Source organism: Chelmon rostratus, chromosome 16, assembly GCF_017976325.1.
Source record: "Chelmon rostratus isolate fCheRos1 chromosome 16, fCheRos1.pri, whole genome shotgun sequence".
In the NCBI taxonomy this organism is placed as follows: domain Eukaryota; kingdom Metazoa; phylum Chordata; class Actinopteri; order Chaetodontiformes; family Chaetodontidae; genus Chelmon; species Chelmon rostratus.
In genome coordinates, this window is record NC_055673.1 from 24,215,719 (window position 1) to 24,230,641 (window position 14,923).

A 14,923-nucleotide genomic window follows, 5' to 3' on the forward strand; every position below is an offset into this window, starting at 1 on the left:
CCACACAATGCAGGGTGTAACCAAATACAATGCAATGTAGCCACACACACACACACACACACACACACACACACACACACACACATGCAGAGTGATGTTTCCATCACTCAGGGATAGGGTAGGGCAACCCTAATCCCTACCCCTAACTTTAGCCCCTAACCCTAACCACTGCTTGCCCAACCTATGGTTTACATTATGGAGACTTGCATTTTGTCCCAGGCCAGTCCCCACAATGTGTCAGTGTTAACAGATTTATGTATCCATAACATGAGTAACACATGTGGACACACACACACACACACACACACACACACACACACACACACACACACACACACACACACACAGTGTCGTGCTTCCATCACTTCTGGGGACTTACATTCATTTCCTAACCATAACTAAGACCAGTACTTTCAGAACTGTACCCTTACCCAAAACTTAACCTAAAGCTTACCATACTCTAACTTTAACCCAAGTCTTCACCCTAAATTTTAATAATTTACATTACAGGGATTTCTGTTTGTCCCTGTAAGGATGGCCAGTCCCGACAATGTGACCACAACATGAGTAAATGATGGTAAATGACACACACACGGGCCAAAACACACACACAACCTTTGAGTTTCATCTCTTGTTATTCCCATTGTAACTTTTATTTGTCTGGCATCTGTCCATCTTTGTGCTGAGGTAAGATTTGTATCTACAGTATAAGGTTGCTGTTGATTTGGAGCAGGTTGGGCTTCCCTCTTTACCAACACTGTATGTGTGATCTACAGGCATGTGTCTGTGCTCATACCTGCCAACACTGGGATTTCAAAATAAGGGCAATTTCCGGTGCCCCACCTTGGGCCATCCCACATACCCCTTACATTTAGACAAGGGTACACACAGTGAATCCTAAAATCACCTCTTGGCAACCACTTGCTTGGTCAGAATCAGACGCCTAGCTGAAAGTGAAATGCTGTGAACATCCCTGCCTTATATAAATGAAAACAATAATGGGCAGATAAATTCAGCACTTAGTTTATTTATGTGATACTTGAAGGATGTGTACACATCACTGACACACTGTGTACATTATGGAGAGAGTGATGATGAAACTGGACGGCAGAGACAGTATTAATACAGCCATGGTGGAGCATGTTTCTGTGCCTCTTGGGTGCCTTATGTTTGGTAGGTTTGTAGCTTTTCCCTCTGTGTGATACACTAAAATCCATGTGGCATATTTTACAAAAAGTATGACTGTGACCAACGTACGGGTAACCTGCCTCCCATTTGGTGAGATATTTGCACAAATTTTTAGACTTTTAGCAGATACTCTATCGCTCTCACATTCATTTCATGGCAAGTGACTCCTCCAATAGGTGGTACAGCTAATGGCCTACATACTACTACATAGTACTGCTATATACAATTTTTTCTTTTTCTTTTTTTTAGAAAGGTTAAAAATACAGGAGATGTTTAGAAAAAAGGTAATGAAACAAAAAACAATTCTGTTGAACATTAGCTCATATAAGTTGGAGACAAATCTGTATGACAGTCAACAATGTGCTAACCTGGAAGGGGAGATTAAAAATCTTAAGAAGCAACGTGCCATGACTGAAAGACTTCAGGCAGACCAGCAAGCACTTTGAGACTCTGACCAAATGAGAAATTGGTCTTATTCATGGTTTATAACCAATTTATCAAGCATTAGCAAACGATTTATAAACCCTGTCTAAATGGTGCCTTATCAGAAAGTGGTTTTAAAATACCATTCATCTCCAGAATGTTTCCTCAAGCGAGTGTATTGTAAACTTTTATTTTGTGTCAAAGGCACTAATTAGTGCAACACACAACCAGATGGCATAAAGAGTCCCCACTGACTTTTGTTATACAGACATTTAGGCTGTTTTTTATTTTGGATAAGTCCTTTTCAAAAATAATGCAGAAATTATAACAGCCTCATTAGATTCAATCAGCGAGATTCTGTTTCATATAAAACAAGAACCCTCGACGTGTTGTGTATTGTAAATCTCTGTTGGTTAGCTTAATTGACATTGGCAGGGCAAGACTTATCCTAAGCAAACCAGCGTCACACTAGAAAAGCGTCACACAAGTGTCTTATCTGTGTCCAACTGAACAAGTGTTCATTCAGTCAAATGTAATCCAGATAAAGGCCACATGAAAAGAGAGTGAGAAAAGGGACTAACACGGGTTGTAGTCTTTCAAATCCACATGACTGTACACACTACTTGTACTGGTGAAACACTGTCACATGGTATTTGTAAATCCATGTGCATACAACAAGCGATGAATCATACAGCTGATGTGAACATGACTGAAGAGATAATTGGTCTGTATGTGAATCATTAGTATATGCCTGCATGAAGAAAATGACTGGTCAGGGTCCATTTGAATCTGATATTCTGATATTATCTTCCATCATGGTCACTTAACTTATAAAATAAACATCTAAGGTTTTGAATTATTTGTCACTTTGCTAGTATTGAGTATTTTGTTATATTAACCAGAGGGACAGAAAAGTCTGTTAATCCAGTAAAAGAGACAACACTAGTATGGAGTTGTTCTTAACTTCTAATTTAGAATACAGTCAGTGATTTCTGCCCAGAAATACCTGAAAATACAGAAAGCTCCTCAGTGGCCATCTAACAGCAGCACTGTACATGTTCCCATCCTGTCAGACTGCTGTTCTCTGCTGACACCCACTGCTCCCAGCAGTGAGCTGCAAATCTAAGTGCCACTGTCAGACACTGTGATACTGACACGGTGGACCAGTGGTTATTTACACGCTTTGGCGTGATATTGGGCTGTACTTCACCATTAAGACAGTGATATCTCAGTTATCACTATTAAATATCAGAAAAGCACAAATAAACACAGATGAGAGGTTTAATTCAAATATAATGTTAATAAAGTTAAATTACTGATATGAAACAGAAACAAACGTGTCTGTAGTGGCCCTCTAGCAGGCTAAAGCATTGTCACTAAAACGATCAACCTGTCCAATGACCTCACCTACATGTAGGTGTTGGTGCAGGCAATGCTCTAAAAGCATTTTTATCATGACATGATTTGAACTTTGCAGTCCCAGCTGACAGCTTTGCAGGCAGACACTGCACAGCACTGGCCTTACATTGTACTGCTCTTTGCTTTAAAAGGACTGGTCTCTTTGCACCTCCAGCTGAAGTGGGTAAAACTGTCTGCATCACTAAACATTGCTTCATGCAAGCCACAGAGGAGGAGAAATCTATTTTTGGTGATAGAAAAATTCAGAAACTAAAATGACAGTGCTGCTTCACTGCCTTCCATGCTGTTGCTTACATTCAATATGATAATATAACCTCACATACATGGACAAACAACCCTCTGTGAGTTCTCCAAAAAAAAAAGGCCTCCAGTGTGTTCTGTGGATTATCCAGATTAAGAGGGATGCTACACTGAAAGACAACCAGAATTGAATGTGACAAGGACTTTAGATGACGTGTCAGTTAGGATATTGAGGTAATTAATTAGAACCTACATACCAGTGTCAGTCCTGCTTGATAAAATGCCTGGTTTTGTTGAAATTGTAGGTTTAAGATTTGCAATTAACAGATGCTCATGCAACCTAATGGGAAATAAAGTTAAATAAGCAAACTGCAGACTCTGATGGTAGAGTAATATAATACTTGCATGAGCAATCGAGATTTGTTTCATTGTTTCATCAGTTGCAATTTGTAAGTCCTCAGTATTAATTTTGGACTCAGTGGGTCGCAAATCCTGACCCTCGCTATATCAAAGAACAAGAAGAGTGTTCAGACTTTGATGCTTGTATTTTCATTCATATTTTGTATCTTATTAGTGTCATTATTATCAAGTGGGATTTATTCTCCATCTTACTGTACATACACACACATCCTGTGGGTTTGCATTTGTAGTGATGAAACTACATAAGCACTTATTCATAAAAAACTTCAATGACTGGTGAAGGTGATTATCAGTGACTGGTAAGAGTGATGTATTGTTCTTTTTTCAGTAACTTTATTTTCACCGTGACTGAAAGTTCATACATTCATGAATACATAATCATGCCATCCTGTGGTTTCCACAAAGAATCCTACACTAACAAGCCAGTACAGGAAAACAGTGTCTGACACACGTCTGAATGGGAAAATTAACTGGCAGACAGCCAAGGCCTCAGCCTGAACCTCCTCCCATTTCAAGAAGAAAATGTTTGTTTTGCCTAATTTGCTTTGAATAATGAGCAACTACCAGGATTATAGTTACAATAGCATTTTGAGACACATTTCTCTCTTAAAGTTCTCACAGACCTCTATAATGGTACAACAGCTACAGGCCTACTGGTATTCCTTTAAAGGTGGGTGGGTCATTCTGGAGAAAGATTGGTGATATTGTAACTATCGCTGAATTTGAAATGCAGTGAATATCTCCTCACAGTCCGCCAGCTGTCCATTCTGTGTGCACGCTGGTGTTCATATACAGTCCCGGTTCTGTAAAAGGGAAACAAATAAAGTGGCTGGGACTGAGCCACACAACACTACTCCAGCCAATCAGCAACAGGTAGCGTTAGTGCTTGTGTACAGAATAAGAAGGGGAGGGGAGATGGGGGGAGAGAGAGGGCATGCTAACATTGTGTAATGGAATTGTGAAGAAGGAGGGATGGCAATATCAACAGTCTTTCTTTAAAAAAATGCAGCCCACTTAAGGTTCAGCACATTTGGATTTGGGATGGGACACATTATCTCTCCAGCTGCTTTGGGGGACATCCTAATCAGAGGCCAAAATCTCCCAATTGGCTCTTTTCAATGTTTCAATGCAACACCTTGTCCTTAAATACCAACTTATATGTTTTTATACTCTTAGTCTTTACCAAAATCACAGACACAGGCGAGCAGTGGACTTCTAACTTGTACATTTCAGATTTATCATACATATCTATGTGTAACCCACTAAGAAGCAACCTGAGTGACTTATGGTCCTTACCGTTTACTTTTTTTTGGCATTCTGTAGATTTTGGCTTCTTTGATATAGATATAGTTATTGATATTTTTATACCTGTACCGTTATTTATATTCTAGATTTGCACTCTTTCCTGCTTTGTACTGCAACTGCTGCACAACACTTTCCCTCAGACTAAATAAAGTTCTATCTTAATGTAAATCAACTGGTAAATTAAGCCTGAAAACATAACCCCAATTATGTCATTGTCATGTGTTCAGGATTATTGTGACTTGGGCTCAGAGACTAGAAGTTTATAAGAGACAGATTTTATTGTCCATAAAGGGGAAATTTGCAAAATGTACATTATGTCACCCTGTGGAATAATTACTACTACTAAAGTACTAAAGAGAAAACCAGAGTTACAAATAGGGTGACTGGAGTTGCAAAAGTGGGTATTTACCAGCTGCAAAGGTCTGACAAAGATGTTGTTGAGGTTATTAGCATTATGGGAAATGTAGGATTGAGTATTTTTGGATCCTCACTCATACTAAGGACTAAAAATCTGAATATTTGGGCCACTGCTGTGTCCCAACTTTATGAAAATACTAAATCACTGTAGTAGTCCTGTCAGTTTTAATGTCAAGATAACAGGTCTGAAACAATGAGTAGACAATAGACAGCTGATTGGCTGCGGTTATACTTTCTCATCAGTTAATCCTTGAATGACTTGGAGACAAATTTAAAATAGCATAAAACCATTAAAAGGTTCGTTTTTTAACCAAACAGCAGCAACAAAATCTTATTTCAACAGTCCAATATGTTTTAGGCAAGATAGGTTCAAAAGACCTGTGAGACACAAAGTGGTTCCAGGTTAGATACTGACTCTTCATTCTAAATAACACAAAATGTGCACACACCAATAATGAAGTGATTATGTCCTACATACTGTAATAGTGACCAAGAGCTTTGCATTCCCCTGTTGTCTTTCTCTTTGTATTTTTTTGACTATACTTATTTTAGTGGTTTTAGCATTTGAAGAATAAATCATCATTACCAATAACACTGATCCACATCATAACCACAACATACTGTACAGTAGATCCAGCAGTGCTAACACTGATGCTGTGTTCATGTCATGCCAATAGAGAGAGGGTAGGATGACGACCTGTTGGTTACATGTAACGCTTGTTTGGACATTCACATTTATTTGCACCAGTTCTCAGGACTGCTGTCATCAGCACATTAGTTGTTACTTTGTCTCCTGAGGTGATACATGAGTCATCAAGCTAAACGGGAGATAACTTAATAACTTTATCATAATGACCCCCAGAAGGCTGACAGGAATAGTTTTTCCCAGCTGACATCAATATGTGCTCTCTGACTGACATGACATGACACCACAGCGAGCAGTGTGTGTTCCAGATCAGGGTTCTGTGGTCTCAACTTCTATCGGCTCCACCTGGGGCTCAGTGGGTGGGGTGGAGATGTCCTCCACCTGCTCTGACTCTGGCTCAGTCACAACCACAGCCACCTGCTGATACACAGAGAGCAATAAAGTGTGAACACAGCTTGCAGAAAATATAACATATTGAATTGTTTTTTAAGGGTGTGGTCAGGCTCAAGGTGCAAACTGTGCACATGGCATCCAAAATACATGGCACCACAGATATGCCATCAAGTCATTCTTTCTCCTCTCACTTTGACAGCCAGTCAGCCAGCAAAATGCAATATAAATCAACTAAAGAAGTGACCTCAGAATGACGCCACTAGGTGCCATCTAGCCAGTGAGAAGCAGCACCCTGCACTGTGCACGACGTGAAAATAGGGTCCTAACAACCCTGTTTCTGGTACCTGAGATGGCTCGGCTGCAGCTGGAGTAGCTTGAGCAGCCTGCACAGCTGGAACAGGTGGGGGGCGAGTCTGTGGATAGGCAGGCCTCTGACTCGGAGCCTGCAAGACACACACACACACACACACACACACACACACACACACACACACACACACACACACACACACACACACACACACACACACACACACACACACACACACACACACACACACATCTCTCTTTGTATTAATTTTATAATATTTATACAACTAGGGTGGATTAAAAGAGCACAAAGACTCAAGGAGTCTTCATGCATTCTTTTAGAATACATCAAGAAAAGCGAACTGGGTTAGTATAATGTTATTTTATGTTTTTACAAAATGAAAGAAGCTGCGCAACGGAGAGAGTGAGAACATATTTTCTGACCACTGATTTTCATGTGAACAAGGACATCAATCCAGTCAGGCTCACTGTGGTTGAGATCAAGCCCTCTTTTTCCTGTGTGATCGTACCCAGTGGCAGATAGAATTGCAAAGTGAAAATGAGGCTTAAAGGAAAGCAATGGAAACGCTGATGGTGTTTTCTATATATATATATTTTCTTGTTTATTGTCCGTTTAATGATGAAATAATCTTTAACACTTGAAACAGTGAGTGTGAGAAAAAATCAAACTCAAAGGTCTCCTTCCAAGATTTTTCAAAACTTTTAACCACAACTCAGTCTTCATCAGCAAATCAGATGTACCTTAGCCACTTCCTGTCCTTCTGTGTCAATGAACCACATGATGAACCAGCTCATTCATCAGCACCTCATCGGTCTCAACTGACCATCCTCTCATACCACGTGTATTATCTGTCTCACCAACCTCAACAGTGCACCTGAAGAATTTTATTTTACCTGCCCAGAAACCACCACCCACCTGACATTATACCAAAACTGTTAGTGACTCCTAGTGGTCAAATATCACTTGATGAAACATGTCAGGGCTCACCTGGGTTCCACCAGCAGCTAAGACACTGAGTCCGAACAGCATGGCAGTGATACAGATCAACAGCTCCAGCACCAGAAAGATCACCAGTGTTCCCAGGATCCCATCAATCAACAGCTAGCCAGAGAAATCCAAGAGCACATATGGTGAGGAAACAGGAGCAGTGTGGAGAGTGAAACAACGTGTTTCTCGCTGTGACACTGGCGATTCCATGAAAAAACAGAAATGTAAAAATCTCAGGACAGCTTTTCTATCAGTTAAAGACATTTCTGTCTTCTGCATGCACTCTATCGACCAAAGTATTAGTTGTAACAGTAGTCAATCACTTACTTTACACTTTTGCTCGATCAGCCCGGTGCATTTCCTGAAACAATGTTGCTGCAGTGGACAGTAGAGACAAAGAAACATGGAGTCTGCTTTTTCATAACATGTAGAGTCAACTATGAATTCATGTGATCCTACGAAGGGAGAATGTGATGATGGTGGGTGCCGATATGCCAACGTTGTGTTCAATCAGAGCAAGAATTAAATTAGTACTGTATATGTCTGATTTGAATTAGAAAAAATCAGTATAGAATTATTTCAGGAATATTTAACTCGACATCATCTGAACAAGAGCGGTACCACTGGCTCTCACTCAACATTGCTTCCTTAATTGTATGAGCATTGCTGCTTATTTTAGCTCTCTAACTGATCACTACTGTCCTCCAACATATATATACATATTATCTACCTTGACAGGGACCACAAGGGTCCTCCTAGTCGTCCTATGACCAGTGGACCTGGATAAGAAAGTGTGGAGGATCCTTAACTTTGTCACAGCAGTTTTTTGTTTTGTTTACTCAAATGCTTTGTGATTTACCAAAAACTGAACAGCACTTCCAAAAAGCCAAGAAAAGCCAAAAACTCTTAAAAACTTTTCTGGTTGACACAGCCATTAGTTCCATGCTTGGCCAGTTAGAAGCTACCTTTAGCTTAGACGTTTACTAAAGACATTTTGGGAATACCCCTAATGATGACCATACCCCTAGAGGTGACAGCACCTATAAAACAACAATAAAGAGTCAGGCTGATGCATTCAAATGCGCTTTCAGTCAAAAGATTGTGTCTCACTTCAAATTACATAAAAAGCAGAAGGAGGCCATGACAGAATGTAGAAACTATCAATGTATTTTTCATATTTACATTAATTGTTGTAAAAAACTATGACAGTACAAGCTGAGAGGGTTTCTTTTGTTCGGGAATATATTTCTGTCCTGCGAACATTGTTTCAGTCTTGCACCAGGCAAGACTTATCTTCCAAAACTAAACAATTCAGACAGCAGTCTCATCACTTTTAGCCCAAAACTGAATTTTCTAGCAGCAACTTTGTGATTTGTTTTAGGCCAGTCAGTTACAGTTCTACTAACTGTCCAAGTTCACGTTGAAGGTGTAACTCAGTGATGTGCGGTGGATGTCAGTCCTAACCAGGCTGGAACATGACCTGCCACAGAGTCAGAGAAATGCACTGGGCTTCGTTACAGGGGTAGCTACTGATATGGCTATTCTGTTTTGCCGCAGATGTTTCGTTAAAAACCAAAACAATACCACCGCATGCAGCTCCAGTCTGCGGCAGTGTTCACAGTGGTACGAGTCCTGGCGGTAGGGGAGGTGTTTGGACATCAGACCCAGGGCAGCAGTGGCAAATGCAGCACTGATGAGATGCAGCACCAGCATACATTTCACCTGCAAATGACAACAATAGTACTCATGGACAATAATCACAGACGCTACAATAAACAAAACTAGACAATTCCGGCACTGCCCAAATTTTGACAGTGGCACGAGGGGGCTGCTGGTGTTATCTATACCACTGTTTCTCAAGCCTGGTCCTGGGTTACCACTGCCCTGCATGTTTTAGACGTATCCCTGCTCCAGCACACCTGATTCAAATGAATGGCTCATTATCAGGCCTCAACAGAGACCAGTAACGAGCTGAGCATTTGAATCAGGTGTGTTGGAGCACGGAAACATCTAAAACATGCAGGGCAGCTGATGCAAAAATCCCTCTTTATTTAAATTTGGTGGGGGCTAACCCTTTAAAATTGAAATCAGAGGCGAGAAGAGACGTTTGTCTACAAAAGGATCCAAAAATTCTGTGTCTCCTATTCACCGTTTGGATTTTAAAATAACAAGGGGGTGGGGGGATGGGGTTTTCATTATGCATTTGTCTGTGTGTGTGTGTGTAGCCAGCCCCTCGAATTACTGCTAGTTGTGAGAAAACAGTAATTCTGTCTCTGTGTGACTGTGTGTGTGTGATTGACTGTGTGTGTATGTGTGTCTGTCTATGTATATGAGGCTGTCTGTGTGTATTTTACTGTATTTGTGTGTGACTGTGTCTGTGTGTATGTATCTGTCGTTGTGTGTGACTGTGTATGTGTGTGTCTTCGTCTGTTTGTGTGTGTGTGTCTGCTTGAACTACACATTTATCAAATTGTCCCAAGTATTTTGAACAAGCAGCCCAACCAGTTCCTACATGGAGATGTGTCTGGTATATGTGTGTCTGAATGTGTATGTGTGTGCGTGTGTAACTTCTGCCCCACCTGCTGATAATTACCTCTCTACCTCTCCCACTTTTTAGCTGTTCCTGTTCAGTTTTGACGTGCTTGTTTTTAATAACTTTTCAGCTGTTGGTTAGCCCTGTTTGTGTGTGAGTGTGTGTGACTACTGTCTCAACTTTTTTGGGAAAGTGCTTTCTGAAGCTGAGTTTAGCTGCTTGTTGGACGGAAATTGTTTTCAAACAATGAAAGAGCTCGTTAAGAGGACAACTTTGATCTTAATGGATTTAATCATTCTCAGGCTGGTTGTCCTGCAGATGTGTGTGCGTGGGTTATTGACACATACCGGTATGTGTGTAAATGACAGTTGCACCTGTTCAACTCTTCCCTTGAAAAGCTGCTTTTTCGCTGTCGGTTTCTTCCGAACAACTTGTGATTGTGACAAAACGGTAGCTAGTGGCTCTTGCGTTGCCTCGTGCCACGAACTAGCCTCACATGTGGGCTTTGGAACTGATTGTGCCATTACATTTGTGTGTCATGACAGCGGCAGGACCTGTGTTACATTTCTCAGCAGGATGGCATGAAAAATGTAAAAATGTGAAAAATGTGGGCAGTTTGCAAAGTGAAGTGAACACCAGTTCATCAGGAGTACTGTTTCAAAATGCCCATGCTCAGAGCTTCACATGCTTTACATTCTTTAAAGGTATTTGTAACGTCTCAATAACATGTTAAAATATTCCTATAGTGAATGATGGTGTCTGTCACTGGTCCTGTATTTGTACCTTGTAACTTAATCAAACATCAACTTAGTTTTAATTTATCATATTCTTAAGTCACATAGTTTTTGAGTTTATGATCATTTTATTGTCTTGCATCAGTATATTTCTTTTATTTATGTGTCCTGTCCAAATTCTCTCCAGATAAAGAGGAAGAGTAGCTGGAATATTCATATTCCTAACACACCCACATCAGGACCAATGTGAAACTCGAGGCCTAAATGTTATGGTGTGTTGTAGTGTGGATTGCTCCTTTAAATCACTACTGAATGACTCTAATAGTTTATGAACAACAGTGATCGGGATCATCATAGCACCTGAGATGGTCCAGACAGAGCCCTGGTTTGTCTCAGACTCACCCAAAACAGAGTAGGTCTCCTCCCACTGTGGACCAACACTGAACCAGACAAGGTCACCTGGTGGGTCACAACACAACTTACTTACATGCATGTTAAGGAAGGAAATATTCAAGTGCATCAGTTACATCTTGAGAAAGTGCTAAGAAAAATAAGAAAACATGCTGTGATCTGACTGAACTGTCTAACAACTTAACAAAACTTTCCATTCAGTGGCCTCGAACTGACCTGTATGACAACAATCAGGAAGAGGGCCACATCTCCTGTAAAGTGGACCTCATGGATCTGGAGCACGGAGGCACTCAGACAAAGAATCAAAGCCCCAATAACGATCTGGATTGCCTGGGAGGGATGTGGAAGACATGATCAGCATTGCGACCTACTGATGCACTGAAACTATTGCAAGTAGTCAGAAATTCAGAGCTGCTAATTTAGGGAAAACGCATGTGAGGCTGTTGTGACAGTATGCTATGTCCCATACAAAGTCAACCCACGCATACATGTGTATTTAAATCAGTGATTGACAGGGTATATTGTATGTGTTTGGTTTACTGACTGAATGCTTCTGCTCACCCCCAGAGTCTTGGGCTCCATCTTGAGGTGAGACTGCAGTTGGCCCGGGGAGAGGTTCCCCACTGCAGGCATCGGGTCTTTGTCATTAAGAGCCATTCTGCTGCTGCTGGAGAGATGACACACCACAGTATGTAGAAAAGGAGAAAGAGAAGCTAAAGAATAAAGTTATGCACAAGGACACACATGTAGGCACATTTAATTTAATTCTACTGATCAGCACTTGGTTAAGAAAACATGCCAATAGATCTGACCGCAAGGTGGAGAAGAAGAAGACTGCTAACTGAGACATGTAAACAATGCAGGTAAAAAAAATGCCTTTGCAAAGAAACACATTCTGCAGCTTTGTGGGTCTCAAGGATCCACACAACCCTTGTAATGCTAGGGGAGTGTGTGCCAGGTTAAATGGCCACTATGCTGCATTCCACACACAGGTGGACCAGTGGCCCCATATTCAAAGAAAATGTTGCTAACATCTTGGATGCCCATGTGATGAATAAAGCATGATAAATGCGCCCCCCGAGGCCCAGTGTGCATGAAAATGTGATAAAGTGCCCTCCAGTGGAGAAAACTAAACATGATGTAGAAACTGCCCTACAGGCTGGAAACGAGTTAGAAAGTTAGGGATATAGTAGCTATACTTAAAATATAAGGCACATAACCATTGTGTACAATAAACCAACACGGTTTAACATTTGCCACCAAATTCCCCTTTTGCTACCTTTTGTGGTGCATTATGCCCCCCTACCATGATTAGAAAAGTCCTGTAAATACCCCTGTGCTCATGGCTTACATGTGTGGCCTCGTGCACCAGCCACAGGGAAACTTTAAGTCAGTTAATGTTTGATTTGATCTGGCTGTAATATGGTGCATGTATATCCCAGAAACCCCCCTTTCAAACATAGTAAGTTAATATTCTGACACAAAGTGCTGATGTTAAAGTAAATAAAGCAGTGTTTTAGCTGTGATTGACCTCCGCATATTTTTAGACTGAGGACTATGAGAAGTTCATTTGCTGATGAAGACCATGAGATGCAGTTGAAAGCTCAGGAAACTCCAGCTCCGGGTACAGGTTAGTATGCTGTAACAGATGTCTGTTTCCTACAGTAAATACAGCAGCACTGCGGGGATTTCATCTTCTCAGTGGTTATCATTAGAACGAGTGAACTCTGTGGCTGCAGGTCCTTTGTGTGTGGTTGCCATGTTGTCCCCATGTCCTCTGATAGAGGCAGTGAAAGTGACAGGCTGCTCGGGGCCTGTGTAAGGCCCTGACAAGACAGTGAAAGGTGACTGGATGCTCCACTCTCTCCTGCTCTCATGCAGCATGCAGTCTGAGATGTCACACCTGCAGCCTTCATTCACTACACTAACGGTAAATGTTGACTGGGTGCATCAGCACTGGTCTAACTGTCCACATGATGTCTCTTCTGGCTCTTTGTCCAGGCCGAAGCCTGAAGCCACACTTTGGATTCCAGCATGCAGTAGCAGCATTGAGTCAGCAAAACCACAACAACAACACTCCTGCTCCCTCTGAGAGGAGACCAGCAAAAGACACTGTCAGCTGAGGTCAACGCTGTTTCCATCATTCCTGTCAGCTGACTGATGTATAAATATTAATATGGAGAACATCCCAAATGTGCAGTGGATCTATTTATAGCCTACTGCGCAGCAGTGCAGGGCACAACGTTTTTGAAAATATATTCTATGAAGTGTGTTGAGAAACTAAAGAGAGCAGCTTTCAGATCTGCGTGCAGTCAGAGAGGACACACAGAGGGGACAGTCCGCGCTGATCTCACCGCAGTGGAATTTGGCACAGTTCCAGAAGAATCCGCAACAGAAGTCGGGCTGTTCGCTGCAGAACTCCTGGATATTCCTGGACACCCTGTTAGTCCTGCCGTCGCTGTCCTCAGAAATGTGTCCCTGCAAACAATGCTGATGCCGAATGAACAGTGACGCTTCTCTCGCTCAGCGCCGTTTGCAGTGACACTTGTCCTGACGGTCACCTGTCCTGGTGTCCCCTGCGGGACAGCATGCGGTAAACAGATGATCTTACCTCAGCTCTGCTCCAGCTGCTCGCAGTCTCCTCTTCTCTGGCCCGTCAAGGTGTGCAGCTGAGTGTGTGTCAGTGCGGTGAGGCTGTTCTGCAGGCTGCAGCAGGGTGTGTTCAGGGGCTGGATTTCACTGCGGTACTTGTTTCGCAGACTTGCTGTCTGATGCAGTTAACGTGCACGGCTGCAGACAGAGGAGCCTGCAGCGGACTGAGCTCCCATTTCACAACACTGCACCTTTACACAAGTGTAACAGCTCACGTTGAAGTGTGTCTAAATGATGTTTTCTTTAAAGAAAAGTCGCAGCTGGCTGTGAGGGGACGCACGGGACAGTGCTGGTGTCCTCTGGGATTTGGGACCCCAAATCACATTTGTAATTTGCCCTCTAGCCCCCCCTAGTGGTGCTGGACCCGAGCAGCAACTTACACTTCTGCCTCAACATGCAAACTCTTCACAGACAAGGTCCAACCCATGATGGATTACTTGTTCCACAGTCAGGAAGACACTTCCCTCTGCTGGACAGCTAACACTGTTTACTTCATTTGCATTTATTTTTTTTTATCTCTTGCTCCCTCTGTTTAGAAATATAATGGCAAACAAAGAATAACCAACATGTTACCTGGTGGATCCTGACGTGACTGCTCTCTCCACCCAGTCTTCTTCAAGTCAAACACATGCTCAGCTGGTCTGAAGTTAGCTGACTGACTTGTCAGTAAACAAGAGTCCTGTTTGGCTGTGCTGTCTTAACACTGGGGCAGTAAAAACAGCACTGAGTCCTACTCTGCTCCCAGAATGGAAAAAAGGTGAGCAAGCTCACTTCAGCTAGTTTCACTTTGTTTAAATAAGAAGTGAGAACAATCACACATGTGT

At 41.9% G+C, this 14,923-nt stretch overlaps 1 protein-coding gene across 1 annotated transcript; it reads right to left on the reverse strand.

Annotated features, from left to right (window-relative positions):
* Positions 1 to 4,092: 4,092 nt before the first annotated feature.
* si:dkey-81h8.1 (uncharacterized protein LOC100034657 homolog) lies at positions 4,093 to 12,107 on the reverse strand. The gene is made up of 8 exons (XM_041956014.1): positions 12,009 to 12,107; positions 11,664 to 11,777; positions 11,439 to 11,495; positions 9,354 to 9,491; positions 8,097 to 8,144; positions 7,770 to 7,883; positions 6,796 to 6,894; positions 4,093 to 6,475 (listed from the first exon to the last, which is right to left on the reverse strand). The coding sequence occupies exons 1-8, from the start codon at positions 12,102 to 12,104 to the stop codon at positions 6,368 to 6,370; spliced, it is 774 nt and encodes a 257-aa protein (XP_041811948.1). The 5' UTR covers positions 12,105 to 12,107; the 3' UTR covers positions 4,093 to 6,367.
* Positions 12,108 to 14,923: the final 2,816 nt, after the last annotated feature.

Excerpts from the sequence above, each read along its gene's own strand:
- si:dkey-81h8.1 (XM_041956014.1), bottom strand. The coding sequence starts at position 12,104 with ATGGCTCTTAATGACAAAGACCCGATGCCTGCAGTGGGGAACCTCTCC. Across the intron at positions 11,496-11,663 it reads TCCTGATTGTTGTCATACAG|GTGACCTTGTCTGGTTCAGT; the intron begins GTCAGTTCGAGG and ends GTGACCCACCAG. Across the intron at positions 9,492-11,438 it reads GGAGACCTACTCTGTTTTGG|GTGAAATGTATGCTGGTGCT; the intron begins GTGAGTCTGAGA and ends TGTCATTTGCAG.